The 15,617-nt window shown below is 30.9% G+C and overlaps 1 protein-coding gene across 1 annotated transcript; it reads right to left on the bottom strand.

Moving 5' to 3' along the window:
- Positions 1 to 11,695: 11,695 nt before the first annotated feature.
- LOC132281993 (F-box/kelch-repeat protein At3g23880-like) lies at positions 11,696 to 12,916 on the bottom strand. Its single transcript, XM_059783637.1, has one exon. It carries the CDS (start codon positions 12,914 to 12,916, stop codon positions 11,696 to 11,698), a length of 1,221 nt encoding a protein of 406 aa, XP_059639620.1.
- Between the last annotated feature and the right edge of the window lie 2,701 nt (positions 12,917 to 15,617).

Here is a 15,617-nt window from a genome sequence, read left to right as displayed (position 1 = left end):
TGCAACTCTAACACCCTCTCACTCTCCACACCCACACAAACCAGAGTTGTATTTCACAAATTTTATTTTATTTTATTTTTAACAGAATCAGATGAATGGAGTCCATTATCGAGTCTTAATTTTATTTTAAACCTATAATCCAAAATATATTAATGCGCAAATTTTTGTAATTTGCATCGATGAGGCGTGAATTTTTAATAATTTATTAAAAACCATTTAATACATGTAGTGACAAATTTTAAGCGGTTTTAGACTTCAAGTTATTAAAAAGGCTCTCAGTAAATATATTTTTCACTAAATTACTGAATAATAGTAGTCTTAAATATGAAATAAATAAAAATTCATACAAAATTTCATTAGAGAATAAAAAAAAAAAAGGAAATTTAAATAATACGATATATTAAAATTATATATAATTTTGTTTACAGATAATATACATCTATTTATGATCAATTTTTGTCTCTAAAAACAAAACTTGGTCGAGTGGAAAAGTTTTCTTTTTTTCTTTCGTTCTCCTTCCCAAACTCTCGACTTGAGCCTTTCATTGTTTTCAAAAACATTTGCCTCTATGTTATGCACTTTTGATAACTTTAAAGTCTGGGACCTTTTACTATTTTCAAAAATATTGCAGTGGCTGGACACGGAGTTGGATCAATGAACTCTCCAAATTGAAAACTATTTTTTGAGAATTATATGATAGTTAGATTTATAAAAACAGACTTTTTTTTTAATAACTAGACAGTTTTCTCAACCAATTTGAATTTTTATATAAGTTTCTGATTTACACTTCTCTAAATACATAAAGCTATACTAGTGACAAACCAAGCATTATTGACCTCTTTGATTTGAATCTTCCAATCTAAATAGATTATTCAGATTTTACTAGAAGGTATTTTTGGGTTATTAATTAGGGTTATATTAAAATGAGTAATAATACATTTGTCTATTTTAAGTGAGTTTTATTCTTTTGATGTGATGGATAAATTCAAATGCCAGTCATATCCACTATATCAAAAGGTAGAATTCTTAAGTTGGATAAATGAGTTTAAGTTAGTTTGTAATACTGAAAACAGTTTTCAAAAAAAGTCAAATATAAAACTTTTTTCAGAAAATTATAAAAAACAGTTATTTGAAAACATACATTTTTATAATTGAGTTTTTATAAAATTGAATCAAGCAGAATTTTTTGTGCAGTTTACAAATCAAGCAGGCATATCAATATTTTTCTATTAAAATTCTTTAAAAACTAGTTTGACATAAGACCAATAAGTTGATTCGAGATCTCGTTATCAACTTTTTGGACTAAAAAAACAATCTTTCTCGATAAAGTCGGTTGAGTAGGGCAAAATTGTATCCCTTAGGAACCGTACATGCACCTTTTCTCGGTAAACTTACTAGTTTTAAAAACTTTTCGAGGGATTTTAATTTATAGATCTTGATTCATTACATAGAGACAAGTTTTATGTAAAAATAAAACATGATGTATCATTCAATTAAAAGATTGAATACTTACATCAAGGTTTGAGTAAACCTTAGATCTCTCCTCTAAAGTGAATGTTCTCACTTATTGTAGATCCCTTTTGCTAGATACCTTTTTCATGGATCTCCATCTTTTTGGTAATGGTCTTGCCTTTAGGAATCACTTATAAGCCTCCATGAATGACCTTGGAAAACTAGGCTTGTGGGAGCCTCCATTAGATAAGAACACTAACCCTAATTTTCTAGAGAGAGAAAATTTATTCCTTTTTCCTTCTTTCCAAAAAACTCACCCCTAAAATATACATAGACCATGTATATTTATAGGCAACATAAAGGTAAAGAAAAGGAAACAACTAATCATTCTCAATCTCTAATTCACATGTCTCAAATCTAATATGATTTCAATATCAAGTTGGGTTATGAGTGAGAATCCATTGGGCCTATTATTTTATTGGCTACAATGAATTAATAATTGGCCCGGTCCATGAACCCAATTCAATTAATTCATAAATTAATTCCTACTCCACTAAAAGAAATTAATTGAACTCCAATTAAATAATAAATAACCTCTAAGTCAATATTGCACTTTGACCCCTCTATGCATAATTAGTTATCGAATAAATAAAGTCATCAATCCGACTACTTAATTAATATATTTATTTTGGTACATTTGATTATTTCTGGCTCGATCACAATAAAACATTTGTTTGACAAAAATAATAATTTAAATAAATAAATATATAATAAATCATTTTGTCTAAAAACACACGAAGGCCTTCGAATTTACTTTGTGATCAACCATAATCAATACAAAATAAATACAAGTAACAATGATGCAAATATTGAAAATATAACCCTCTAATTATTAATTACATAACTACCCAAAGTATCGGTCTAAGGATCCCGAAGAATCCGTCGAACAAATCAAAGTAATTATTAATTAATAAAAGAGTCTATAATTTTCTCATGCTTAAGAGTCAAATGCCATGACGATGATAGGGAACAATTGCATACGACGGCTCTCGCAATATATCTCAACCAAACGCGGATCCAGTTCAAGTCTTAATTAATTATGAGTCCATCCATAATTACTGACTATGAACCATTTATGATTACTATTTATATATCATGCATTGATTGCCATCACATACATATATATAAATATCTCTTGTAATCAAATGGACACTATCAATTCTATAATGAATCGAAATATAATACATTGAATTCACCAATTGTATAAAACATAAATATTTCAGAAACGTTAGGAACATATGTCACTTTAATCCAAACAGGAATTTGCTATGCAAGGGCATATAAATCCCAACAGCTCTCATTTGCCCTCATAGCCAATTCAAATTTCACCTAACTCCAATGTTATCCAGATGATGATCAAAATTATTGATCAATGACACCTTTGATAATGGATCAACAAAGTTGTGTTCCAATGCAATGTTCTAGCTACAAGTACATTTTCTTGCTGGACAATATCATGTAGAACATGATACTTCCTCTCAGTGTATCTTGTTCCTCTATAGAACCTTGGGTCATTGGTTTGGATTACTTTTGCACTATTGTCACAACATAGCTCAATAGGCAAGCTAGTATACTCCACAACCTCCAAATCAGTGAGATCAAACCAATAGGCTTCCTTTGCCGCCTTTAAGGCTGCAATATATTCCACCTGCAGGTTTGAGTTAGCAGTTGAAATCTGCTTAACAATCTACCAACTGATTTCCCTTCCATTAAGTGAACATACACTAAGTCATGAACCTCATAGTATCTACTTCTGATTGAAAATCAGAACTAGCATACCTGACTAGGACCATCATCACATCCATAAATGAGTATGATATCCTTGGTCCTCCTTAGATACTTAATGATATTTTTCACAACAGACCAGTTATCAAGTCCAGGATTGGATTGATATCTTTTGACTATCCCTGCTATTTAGCGGATGTCCTATTTGGTATAGACCATGGCATATATGAGACTTCCATATGCCAAAGCATATAGTTCCAGTCTCATTTACTCAATCTCCTCTACTAGTCTTGGAAAACTACTTACTGGAGAGAGCAATCCATATCAATAAAGCAAGAACTCATTCTTTGAGTTATGCATATCAAACCTGGTCAAAACTTTATCAATGTAGGATTATTAAGACAAGCCTATTTTCCTTTTAACCTGATCTTGCAAAAGCTTGATCCTAGGAATATAGCTTACATCTTCAAAAATCCTTCATTTAAAAGTAATTGAACAATTACCTCTTTATTGATGACAAACATTCCACATCATTCTATATGAGTAGGATGTCATCAATATATTTATAGAATCAGAAAAATAATGACATTCCCTTGTACACTCATAATTTATTCACTAAGAAATCTTCTGGTATCTTTTTGTAGATTAACTTGCCTTCCATAGGAATCACCCTACTAGAAAGTTCTACAAGATCCCAGAATTTATTAGAATACATAGATTCCAACTCTGATTTCATAATAACTCGTCAAAACGATCTGTATCCATATCGGTTCATGCTTCCGTGTAGCTTACTGGGTCCAACTGATGTTTAACAGGGATGTCCATAACGGTCTCATCTAAAAACATGATTCTGTCAGATTAGATAATTATCCTCCCACTACATCAATGTACCGATAAAGGAATCTGTGTACTAGACGATGCTGACGCATCAATAAGGAATTCATCTATAATTCTAAATCTCTATACTAAGTGTGTTCATATGTGGTACATCTGGTACTCATACCATATTCTCTAACACTATGTTACTAGGTATGTGATTCATAATATGATTCTCCTATAGATAAACAGTGAGTGTAAACAATCAACTTTTATCATTGAGACCATAAAATAATCCGTCCTAGTGACTTTTAGAGTAGCTATCAAATCTATCATGCGTATGATCTGTTTCCAACTTACTTGTCCATATCAAGCGCACATGTGCAAGACTACCCCATATACGCATGTGATTCAAACTAAGATTTAGTCAAAAACACAGCTCAACGGTATCCTTGAGATAGACTAAGATGGAATGCAGTTCATAATGCGCATCGATGTCATTAACGCTAAACTCTTAAATGAAAGAAATAATGTGGCATAACTGATCATAGATCTAATCATGTTAAGTGGAATTCTGTTATTCCTATTTGACACCTAAATGCATTTAGCGTCAATTGCGGAAAACTGGTACACAACACCCTCATTGACCATATAGTCTTTGCACTATCCCAAGAAATACTCATATCCTCGATCAGATCGAAATGTCTTGATAAATTTACCTAATCTGTGCTCCACATCAGTCTTGACCCTCTCGGAATATACCAAAAGTATAAGACTTGTGTCGCAACAGGTAAATTTATCCAAAACGTGAGTAATCTTGCTTGGATGTTCACAAGACCACACGTGTCAGTGTGTACCGACTCCAATTGTTCTTTATGTCTATTTCATTTGGCTGATTAAGCTCTTAGAGTTATCTATCCTTCAAAACAGGATTCACAAGTTTGGTTTAGGCTCCTCTGCCTCACTAGGTAATTAACCTTCTTTGACCAATCTTTGAATCTCATTTTGACTGATTATAACCCAAAAATAGACACTAAAAATATAATGAGTTAGGAATAACAATTTTTCTCTTAACATTCAATCTAGAATATGCAACATTAGTTTCTACATCCTGCAAATCTTAGGAGTTTGTGATTATAGTATATTAACCATCTTTCAATGCACCAGAAGCAATCACATATCTATTCAATTTTATAAAACCAGTTTTACAAAATAACAACACAGTTTTTATAAACCAAAAGTGAAATAAGAATGAGATTGCGTCTCACTTCTGTGCATAAAGATAGTTCTCTAATACTAATATCCTCATACTCTCTAATTTCAGATGTAAAACTCCCACTGACTTAGCTACAACCTTGACATCAGGTCAAAAGATAAATATATATCCATATCATCAAGGTTTCTGGATTCCTGAAATCCTTACAATGAATTGCAAACATGTTTAGTGGCTCCAAAATCTATCCATCAGGAATTAATAGACGCAACCACATAACATGGCTCAATGATTAAATATATATTTTCCTATGCCATGTCATTGCTTAAACAGTTCGTCCTTTAGTGTTTTAGTTAGCGACAAAAGAAACAGTTTTCTTCGCCTTCAACATACACTGCCTTATTCCCTTTAACCTTTTGAATACCTATGTTTTGTTCTAGCCTAGTCTTATTATCATCCTTCTTCTTTGCTTTGCCCGTCCACTTGGGCCTAGAAGAAGATGGTATAGACTAGGTTAGATTGATAGGAACGCCCATACTCTTGATTATCCCTTCATCTGTTACCAATTCTTATAAGAATATCAGCGAGTGTGAACTCAAACTGATTCCTTATTTAGTTCACTCTAACAGAATCGAATGAGTTTGGTAACAAGGCAATAATCATGTCAACTTGAAACTTACCACTCAAGTCAGCCCTTTTGATCTCCAGCTAATTTTTAAATAATAAACAATCATTTTCCAAAATTCGATTTCATACTGGAGTTCCTTAGGCTATCTTGATACTATTCAAGTCTGATATAGTACTTTGGCATACTCTCTATCTAATCTCACCAAAACATCTTATTGACATCTAACATGATGCTTGAAGAAAATAAAATAATGTAAATGTTAGCTTTGGAGCGTATTCGAGGTAAACTCTAGAATATTGCACCAATTCATCTCATTTGCCTTATTTCACTTATTCAAAGCATTGATGTTCTCTTGGGTATCTTAAAGTAAAAGGATTAGGTTTTAGGAGTAGTAAATACATTTGTACCACCATGTTGTGAATAAAATATCTAAATTCCTTTTCTAGTCATTATAAATGAGGTCTAGTTACATTGAATATGTAAGCAAGCAGATAAACTAGATTAGACATAATTAATCTGAATATAAATGCATTCATACGATATGCAAAGTGAATTATTAATACTATTATGCATATTTAAAATTAAAATGAGTTTGTTAACCACATAATATAATAAATCTTAATTGAATAAGAGATCATTATCATTATTGGTGATCAATCGCTTTTAATTAATACGGGTCCCTCAACTCTTTAGCATAATAAATCAATCAATCAATATGTCAATAACTTATCATGTTGGAGGAGTTCATTATTACTATTGTTGAGATTCATTTACTATTAGGCGAGCACTTCCATTAAAACAGTATGTGGGTCCCTTAACCACTGCATGAAAAATCGGATAACCAATACGCCAAATACTTATTCGGTTGGCGAAGTTCGTTATTGCTATTGGTGGGCAAATCCCATCATCTCCATATCTATTAAGACAATGCCTTGTCTATCTATATGAAATGATTTCCGATTATGTTTAACCTTTCTAAAATCACCTAGTGTAAACCACTCCGTTGGAGAGCTAACACTATTGATTTTAGATTGAGTGTATAACGTTATTAAAGCTCTAATGAAAAATAAAACATTAAATATCTTACCATTATAATCTAGACTCTTTAAATCATGCGTAGGGCCTTATTTTTAAAGATCTAATTATAATGAACATTAAATATTTTAATTTTCATGAGACAACCATTCTTGTAATATTAAGACTCTTCAAACCATGCGTGAGGCCTTATTTTTGAAGATCTAATTACAATGGTTTTAATAACGAAGGCCATGGGGCAATGTATAAAAATCCCCGCTCCCACTCAATTTTTAATCATTCATAATTAGGGTTTTCATTTTATTCATTTACATGATATAATGCATGCAAAACGTCTTGATTTTAATCCAATTAAATTTAGAAAATATTTGAACTTTAAACGATTCACTAATATTTAATTTGAAGCACACTTTAAAAATAATTTACAAAAATAATTTTGCGTTTCCCAATAGGTGCCCTCAAATTAATTAGTAATCAAATTCAATTAATTTTCATAACTTAATTAATATAAATCAAGCCATTTAAATAAATATCATGGATCTAATGCATGAATAATAATTAATTAACAATTATATATTCCATACATTTCATACATCGCATAAATAAATAAATGACAGATAAAGCAAATAAAATGGCCAATGGAATCAGCTTTTGACATTTAACTACTCTAAGTATTGCGGGAAGATCATCCATCGGCTTGCAAACACCCACATAAGGCTGGTACGCACCTAATCATTACCCCATCAATCCGGCGAATTCCTTGCCGGTGGCAAGACTCCAGCCGTAGGAAAACCGCCGATAAAATTCCAGAAATTAAATAAAAATTTCCATAAATTAAATTAGGCCCTTAAAAAAAAATCAGAAAAATCCCAGAAAAATTTTAAAAAATTCCAGAAAATTCCCAAAGCCTAATTTAACCCTCTTGGACCATCTTGAAGCTTCATAGCATCCTTTGATGAATATTACATAACTTTAAAAATATTTATAATTTGAAATACAATGGAAAAAATTAAATTACATCATTGAACTTTCAAACGGCTAAATCAAAGCCTTAATTACAGTCATCCAAAGATAAAATTACATTCAATAAACCTATAAGCTTCATCCATGGTCCAAACACACATCATCATCCATTCACAATTATACATACATCATCATGTATCAATATATTAAATCATACATCAATATATATATATAATTTGGATCCATGATGATGATTTTGATAAAAACATGATCTCTAGTAATGAATCAAACCATGCTCTGATACTACTGTCAGGAAACTTACTAGTTTTAAAAACTTTTTGAGGGATTTTAATTCATAGATCTTGATTCATCACATAGAGACAAGTTTGATGTAAAAATAAAACATGATGTACCATTCAATTAAAAGATTGAATACTTACATCAAGGTTTGAGTAAAACTTAGATCTCTCCTCTAAAGTGAATGTTCTCACTTATTGTAGATCCCTTTTGCTAGACACCTTTTCCATGGATCTCCATCTTCTTGGTAATGGTCTTGCCTTTAGGAATCACTCATAAGCCTCCATGAATGACCTTGGAAAACTAAGCTTGTGGGAGCCTCCATTAGATGAGAATACTAACCCTAATTTTCTAGAGAGAGAAAATTTATTCCTTTTTCCTTCTTTCCAAAAAAATCACCCCTAAAATATACATAAACCATGTATATTTATAGGCAACATAAAGGTAAAGAAAAGGAAACAACTAATCCTTCTCAATCTCTAATTCATATGTCTCAAATCTAATATGATTCCAATATCAAGTTGGGTTATGAGTGAGAATCCATTAGGCCTATTATTTTATTGGCTACAATGAATTAATAACTGGCCCGGTCCATGGACCCAATTCAATTAATTCATAAATTAATTCCTACTCCACTAAAAGAAATTAATTGAACTCCAATTAAATAATAAATAACCTCTAAGTCAATATTGCACTTTGACCCCTCTATGCATAATTAGTTATCGGATAAATAAAGCCATCAATCCGACTGCTTAATTAATATATTTATTTTGGTACCTTTGATTATTTCTGGCTCGATCACAATAAAACATTTGTTTAACAAATATAATAATTTAAATAAATAAATATATAATAAATCATTTTGTCTAAAAACACACGAAGGCCTTCGAATTTACTTTGTGATCAACCATAATCAATACAAAATAAATACAAGTAACAATGATGCAAATATTGAAAATATAACTCTCTAATTATTAATTACATAACTACCCAAAGTGTCGGTCTAAGGATCCCGAAGAATCCACCGAACAAATCAAAGTAATTATTAATTAATAAAAGAGTCTATAATTTTCTCATGCTTAAGAGTCAAATGCCATGACGATGATAGGGAACAATTGCATACGACGGCTCTCGCAATATATCTCAACCAAACGCGGATCCAGTTCAAGTCTTAATTAATTATGAGTCCATCCATAATTACTGACTATGAACCATTTATGATTACTATTTATATATCATGCATTGATTGCCATCACATACATATATATAAATATCTCTTGTAATCAAATGGACACTATCAATTCTATAATGAATCGAAATATAATACATTGAATTCACCAATTGTATAAAACATAAATATTTCAGAAACGTCAGGAACATATGTCACTTTAATCCAAACAGGAATTTGCTATGCCAGGGCATATAAATCCCAACACCTTTTGACGCATATGGTTCAAAAAAATTTGCGAAAAAAAATGAATCAATGTGTAGATTCCGGTCCTTCTTCTTTTTTCATAGCGGGTTCTTTTTCACTTCTCCCGAAAGGGCTTCTTTTTCTTTTATTTTTCGATAAAGATGGGTTTTTGTTCTCTTCTTTATAATATAAAAAAGAATTCACTAAACTTATCGAATTAACTTCTCATTGATGCATTATTTCATCGAAATCCAATCCAAATCACAATGTCGTTTTCTTGTTCCTAAATGGGCCTCTTCAATCTTTTTAGGTTTATAATTTACTTTGGGTAAAGATCCGCCCGATTTCTATTTGTACATATAGGACAAATGTTCCCACAACCATATAAAGAGAAAAAAGAAGAGAATATTACAAGGGATGTAACTTTTCTCCTCTTTTTTATTTGACATTCCAAATTTCACTCTAAAATCAAATTGTAATATGAAAAATTTACTTCACAATTCCTCTAAATTATTGACATAAATTCGAAAAGTTTGGTAGTGATTTTAGATTGTTGAGAAGAGAAAAGAAAGGGTTTGGAAAGATTTGGTATCTTTAACCTCAAGGGTTGGTCTAGTTAGAAAAGATTAAGGCGCTGAAGCCTCATGAAGTATCAGGTCTCAGAATCGATTCCTATTATGTGTAAATAATTCCTTGGAGGAGAGGTGTGTGACCTAGAGGGGAAAAAAAAATTGATATTCTTCAAACAAAGCCTAAAAGCCAAAAATTAGATTTGAAAAAGAAAAAAGAAAAAAAAAGAGTAAGTAAAGTATTTTTTTACCTTCTAAAAATGAAAAGATTTAGGAAGAAAGTATAGCAAATTAAGTTACACTTTCACAATGCCGAAAATAAACTTAATATTTTAATAAAATAAATTTAAAAAACATTTGAGTCCCACTTCAACATTAGAGTATAATACGGAGTAAGAAATTGGTTAAAATAATTTCTTTTCAATTTTTCTCCTTTTAACTTTTCTAAACAAAAATGTTATCCTTTCTTTTCTTTCATAATTTATTCAAATAATATTATCATTTCTTTTCTTTATCTTCCCTATTTATCTAAACAAAGTCTCAAGCAAGAAGAGCTTCCAAATTCTTTGGGATTGGGCCCAAAATCTGGTGGGCGTTTATTGACCCATCGAGTATGAAGTTGGTTTCTAAAGAATAAGCCCATATTAGATATGAGCCCATCTCCACATTCGAGTGCTGAAGTTCTTCAGCTAATTTCACAAACCCAAAGTGAGGTTTCAAAAATAGCTGTTTCAACGGCTAGTTCATCATCTCCTTCGTTTGCCTGAAACATAGTAGTAGGCTTGTGTAGAGTTTTAATACAATCACAATAAACTTTATTAGCTACCTCAACTGGCACTGTCAAGTAGCATTTTTTTTTTTTTTTTTCTGTTCCCATGTTATACATAACAGTGTTAGGTGCTTATGTTCATGTTTCTGTGGGGCAGTCAGAAAATTACAAAAGAAAACAAAATACCAGAGGCCCCTGTGAATTATTGTGTAGGAGCATTACCATAGTTAGTAAAAAAAATTAAAAGTAATAAATAACCAATAATCACAAATGTAATAGAATGCATTTCAAAACGCACACAGACACATCACAAATAAATAAATGTTGGCATTTTAATACAGAAGCCCTTAATACTCTCATCTAATATGGTGTAATCTAAAGTATTTTGAAACCATCTAAAAGTTGCATACTGCAATCCTAATTCTGAGGTGTCTTTGTGACGGAGAGTATCTTCAGTTTGATCTTGAACTAAAAAGAACTGCAAATCTCAATATTTCTCATTGCTTTTGCCAACAACATCGGGGATGATTCATGATAGCGACTCAACACGTCTGGAACTAAAGACAAAAATACTGAAACTATGCGACGAAGAAAAAGGTCAAGGATAAGTGAGAACAATTATTGTGGTTTCATTCTTCGTATGCTTGCTCTTGAAATTTTCTTGATTCCTCCCAACTCCAAGCTTTCCGATAAGAAAATTATTAGCTCACTGCTGCACTCAAAAACTAGGCTTGCTTGAGACTTGATTCACTTCCTAAAGTAAGACTAAGCTCTCCATGTAATTAACAATGTAAAATGAGTTCATATCACCAGATAACCGTATTCCAAGATCCTTAGCTTGTTCAGACTCTTTGTTAAATGAAAACAAGTGATGATTTCTATTAAAGAAAAGAAGCCCATCATTCCTAGGATCTTGAGAATCTAGGTTAATTGAAAACATGTAATCATTTATTCGAAAGAAAAGAAGGTCACCATACCACCTGAAAGCAAGTGTCATCCCGAAAAAACTATCCACTTCAAAACTGATTAGTTTATTCCAAGATTCCACAACACCGTATTCTTTCATCACCCATATTTTAACTTCGCTAACCAAAGAATCAAAATGGACCACACAAAGTGACTCCCCAAGCACAGAAACAACTATATTTGTCACCAGCCATCCATCATCTGCTGGACTTCCCGGCAGCTTCATCTCACAGAATACCTCACTGCTCATATCAAATGACAAGATTGAAATATCAGAAGCAGAATCTACATTGCGCCCAACCCAATGGACAACCCCATTGACAAAAGCCTGAGATGCAAGTGGATTACAACCGATACGGTGATGGGGACCAACAACACAAATTCTTCTCCAGCATCCTTTGTTAAGAGAGTAAAGACCAACCTCAGGATCTGGAAAATTGTGTAAGCGAGCAATTCTAACAACTTTATAATCATTACTTTTGGAATCGAAGCCGTATCCAATGACAACCTGATTTGGGGCACTTGAATCAGCGCTAGCAACCTTACTATAGGTATCAGTGTGCGAATCAATGCCAATGCTGGGCTTTGGAAGCCTCACAGATTTTCTAATACTGGGATTCCACAGAATTAAACTATTCACGTGATCAAAGGCATTATCAGTGAGACACACCAAACCATTACAAGAACCATATATGCGGAAATCAGAACCACAGTTTGGGATTGGGCTATCAATTTCTATAGGACATGTACCCACTCTTTCATCGTACAGATTTATTGAAACTCGACCTTCTCCTTTTTCTTCCCCATTAATGTAATGAGCGATGACAAGTGTACGAGCATTGTTGAATTTGTTAAAATGGATAGTTTGATTGAGTTTTGAATTGATGAAATAACAGCTAGTGATTAGAGAACACCATGATTTACAAACGCACCTCATCTGTACAAGGATTTTTACCGGTAGTCTTGTGAGGATTTCAGTAATCAATTCTTCGGGTAAAAGGTCCGCCATTGTTGAGATTCGAAAGTGAAAGAGCTAATGAGAATTCTTTTGAGGACTTCTGAAAACCTTTAGAATCCTTAGTAATCATCCATAGATATATAAGAGAATGATAATTCTTTTTAGGGTTTTTCAAAACCCCCTATCTTTGGAAAGACCTAAACCCTTTTCTCTATCCCTAAACCCACGAATACAGATGCCTCTCTTTATTAAGTGTTTCCTCTTTTTATTTGGTTGGATAGATTGAAGAGAATAAAACAAAGATAATTTTTTAAATTATTTTTACCATTAAACCTATTATTTACTTTATATAATTATAAATTTTATTAAATATTTATGAAGGATGATGTAGTAATTTAAAACTTTTATAACAGGCTTACTTATTTCTCTCGTATTTTCTGAAAAATTGTGAATGAGGAAGGATGACTCATCTTTCCTATTATCCTTTCTTTCCTTATATCTTTTCTACCAAACTAACAAAATTTATATTTTCCTTCCACCCTCTTCTTTTCTTGCTACTCAACATACCAAGTTTTCCAACTTCTTTTTTATTATTGTTATTTTTAATATGATCATGTCAAGGTTATTTTTGGTTAACTGATAATAATAATTTATTATTAAATTACATTTATTTTATTTTTTTATTAAAATAAATTATAAAAAAATATCATACTAATATTTTATTAAAAAATAATCTATATCTATATTTATACTTATTATTAAAAGTGTAAAGAGTTTAAGTATTTTAGTATATTTTTTTATAAACATTTTTTGTATTTTTTGTTAATATAGAAAAATATTTATTAATTGATATAAAATGAATTAAAATAAAAGAATTTCAATAAAACTATTAAAACAACTAAAACAAAGTTACTTTTTAAAATAAAATAAGTAATTATTTAATAAAATAATTTATTAAATAATAAAATAAATTACTAATTAAAATTAATTGGTAATGCACCTGGTTTCTTTTTGTCCAAGTCACTTCTTTTTTTGTCCAAACATTTTTTTTTTTTTGTCTAATTCACTTCCTTTCTTCTTTGTGAGTTTCGGGAATATCCTCATTCATAAGTCCGTGATCTACGCCTATGAATTGAAAGGTTCGATCAACCCTGCAATCAGTTATTAGAATCAATAGGTCTTCAAATTGTTCATTTGAAAAAATGAAAAATCAAAATTCTTGAACAATGGAGGAGGAATATCACCATTTATTTTCAGGAAAACAGAAAATTAGAAAACTGTTTTATGAGGAACAAACCAAGCATGTTTCGGTAAGTGCCACTAAATGCAGAATGCTGAAAATTCAAAAAATAATAATAATAATATTTTTTTTTTAAATTACAACTTAAAATTTTCAATATTTAAAATTCAAACTCTTAAAATATTTAGTACTGAATTTTTTATTTTATTAAACTATCTCAGGTGATGTTTTTGTCGGGCCTTCCTCAATTTGATTTTCTATTCTAATCAAATGTTTGGACCATCGTACCCCCGTTCCCCTAACTATTATTCCTCATAATTATGAATTTTATTTTTCTATTCATTTTTGCCTCCGGTGGATTTTGGGAGTGCCAGGTTTCGACTCTTTACACCTACTAATCTAACTTCTAACCCTTCCTGCCTTGTAAAAAAAAATAATAAAAAAAAATCTGCTCAGTTAAATTAAACCATGAATAAATTGACAAGCTTGAAAACATTAATGGAATGGTATTAATTATTTTTGAAATTACCTTTCTAGGTCTCATAGTAAAAATATTTACATCTAGTTTGAATTGAGGGAGAGAAAAAAGAAAGAGGAGAAAGAAGCAATTAAGCATAGGCTATAAACCTTTGAATAGCGTTTTTGTTTTCATTCTTAGAAGTGTTTGGAAGGATTTGAAAAAAAAAAGTAATTATGTATCGTTCATTACTAGTTTTTAAAATAAGTGAAATTCATGTTTTGCTCTCTATGATGCATCATTCAGTAGTTTATATCATGTGACAATTTTATATATTCAGAAAAGATAATGTCACAATTTTAATTTTATCAAAATAAGCCATTTTTGTTTAAAGAAAGAAGGCGTGACAAATTCCTGTTAAAAAAAAAAGGTTGATGCTATCTTTCATTAAGCCAATTTTTTTTTTTTTTGTAATTCACTTCCTTTCTTCTTTGTCAGTTTTGAAATATCCCCATTCATATGTTCGTTATCTACACCTATGAATTGAAAGGTACAATCAACTCTGCAATCAGTTACTAGAATCAACAGGTCTTCTTACTGTTCATTTGAAAAAATGAAAAATCAAAGTTCTTGATCAATGGAGGAAGAATATCACCATTTATTTTCAGGAAAATAGAAAATTAGAAAACTGTTTTATGAGGAACAAACCATGTTGTGGTTAGTGCCACTAAATGCAGAATGCTAAAATTTAAAAAAAAAAAAAAAAAAAAAAAAAAAAAAAAAAAAAAAAAATTCAACTTAAAATTTTCAATATTTAAAATTCAACTTTTAAAATATTGAGTATTATCTACAGACCAATGACTTAGCGGTACCAGCCTCTTATGTCAAGGGTTCGAATCTTTATGGAAGCATCAATAAAAATATTTAGTACTAAATTTTTTATTTTATTAAACTATCTTAGGTGATGTTTTTGGCCTTACTTCCTCAATTTGATTTCCCATGGCAATCAAATGTTTGGACCTTCGTATCCCCGTTCCCCTAACTAGTATTGCTTG

This window comes from Cornus florida, unplaced genomic scaffold (genome assembly GCF_030987335.1).
Source record: "Cornus florida cultivar Cherokee Brave unplaced genomic scaffold, ASM3098733v1 CherokeeBrave_3.0.0_Hap2_Chr11, whole genome shotgun sequence".
NCBI lineage: Eukaryota > Viridiplantae > Streptophyta > Magnoliopsida > Cornales > Cornaceae > Cornus > Cornus florida.
This window is presented reverse-complemented; position numbering and strand designations above follow the sequence as displayed.

Excerpts from the sequence above, each read along its gene's own strand:
- LOC132281993 (XM_059783637.1), bottom strand. The coding sequence starts at position 12,916 with ATGGCGGACCTTTTACCCGAAGAATTGATTACTGAAATCCTCACAAGA.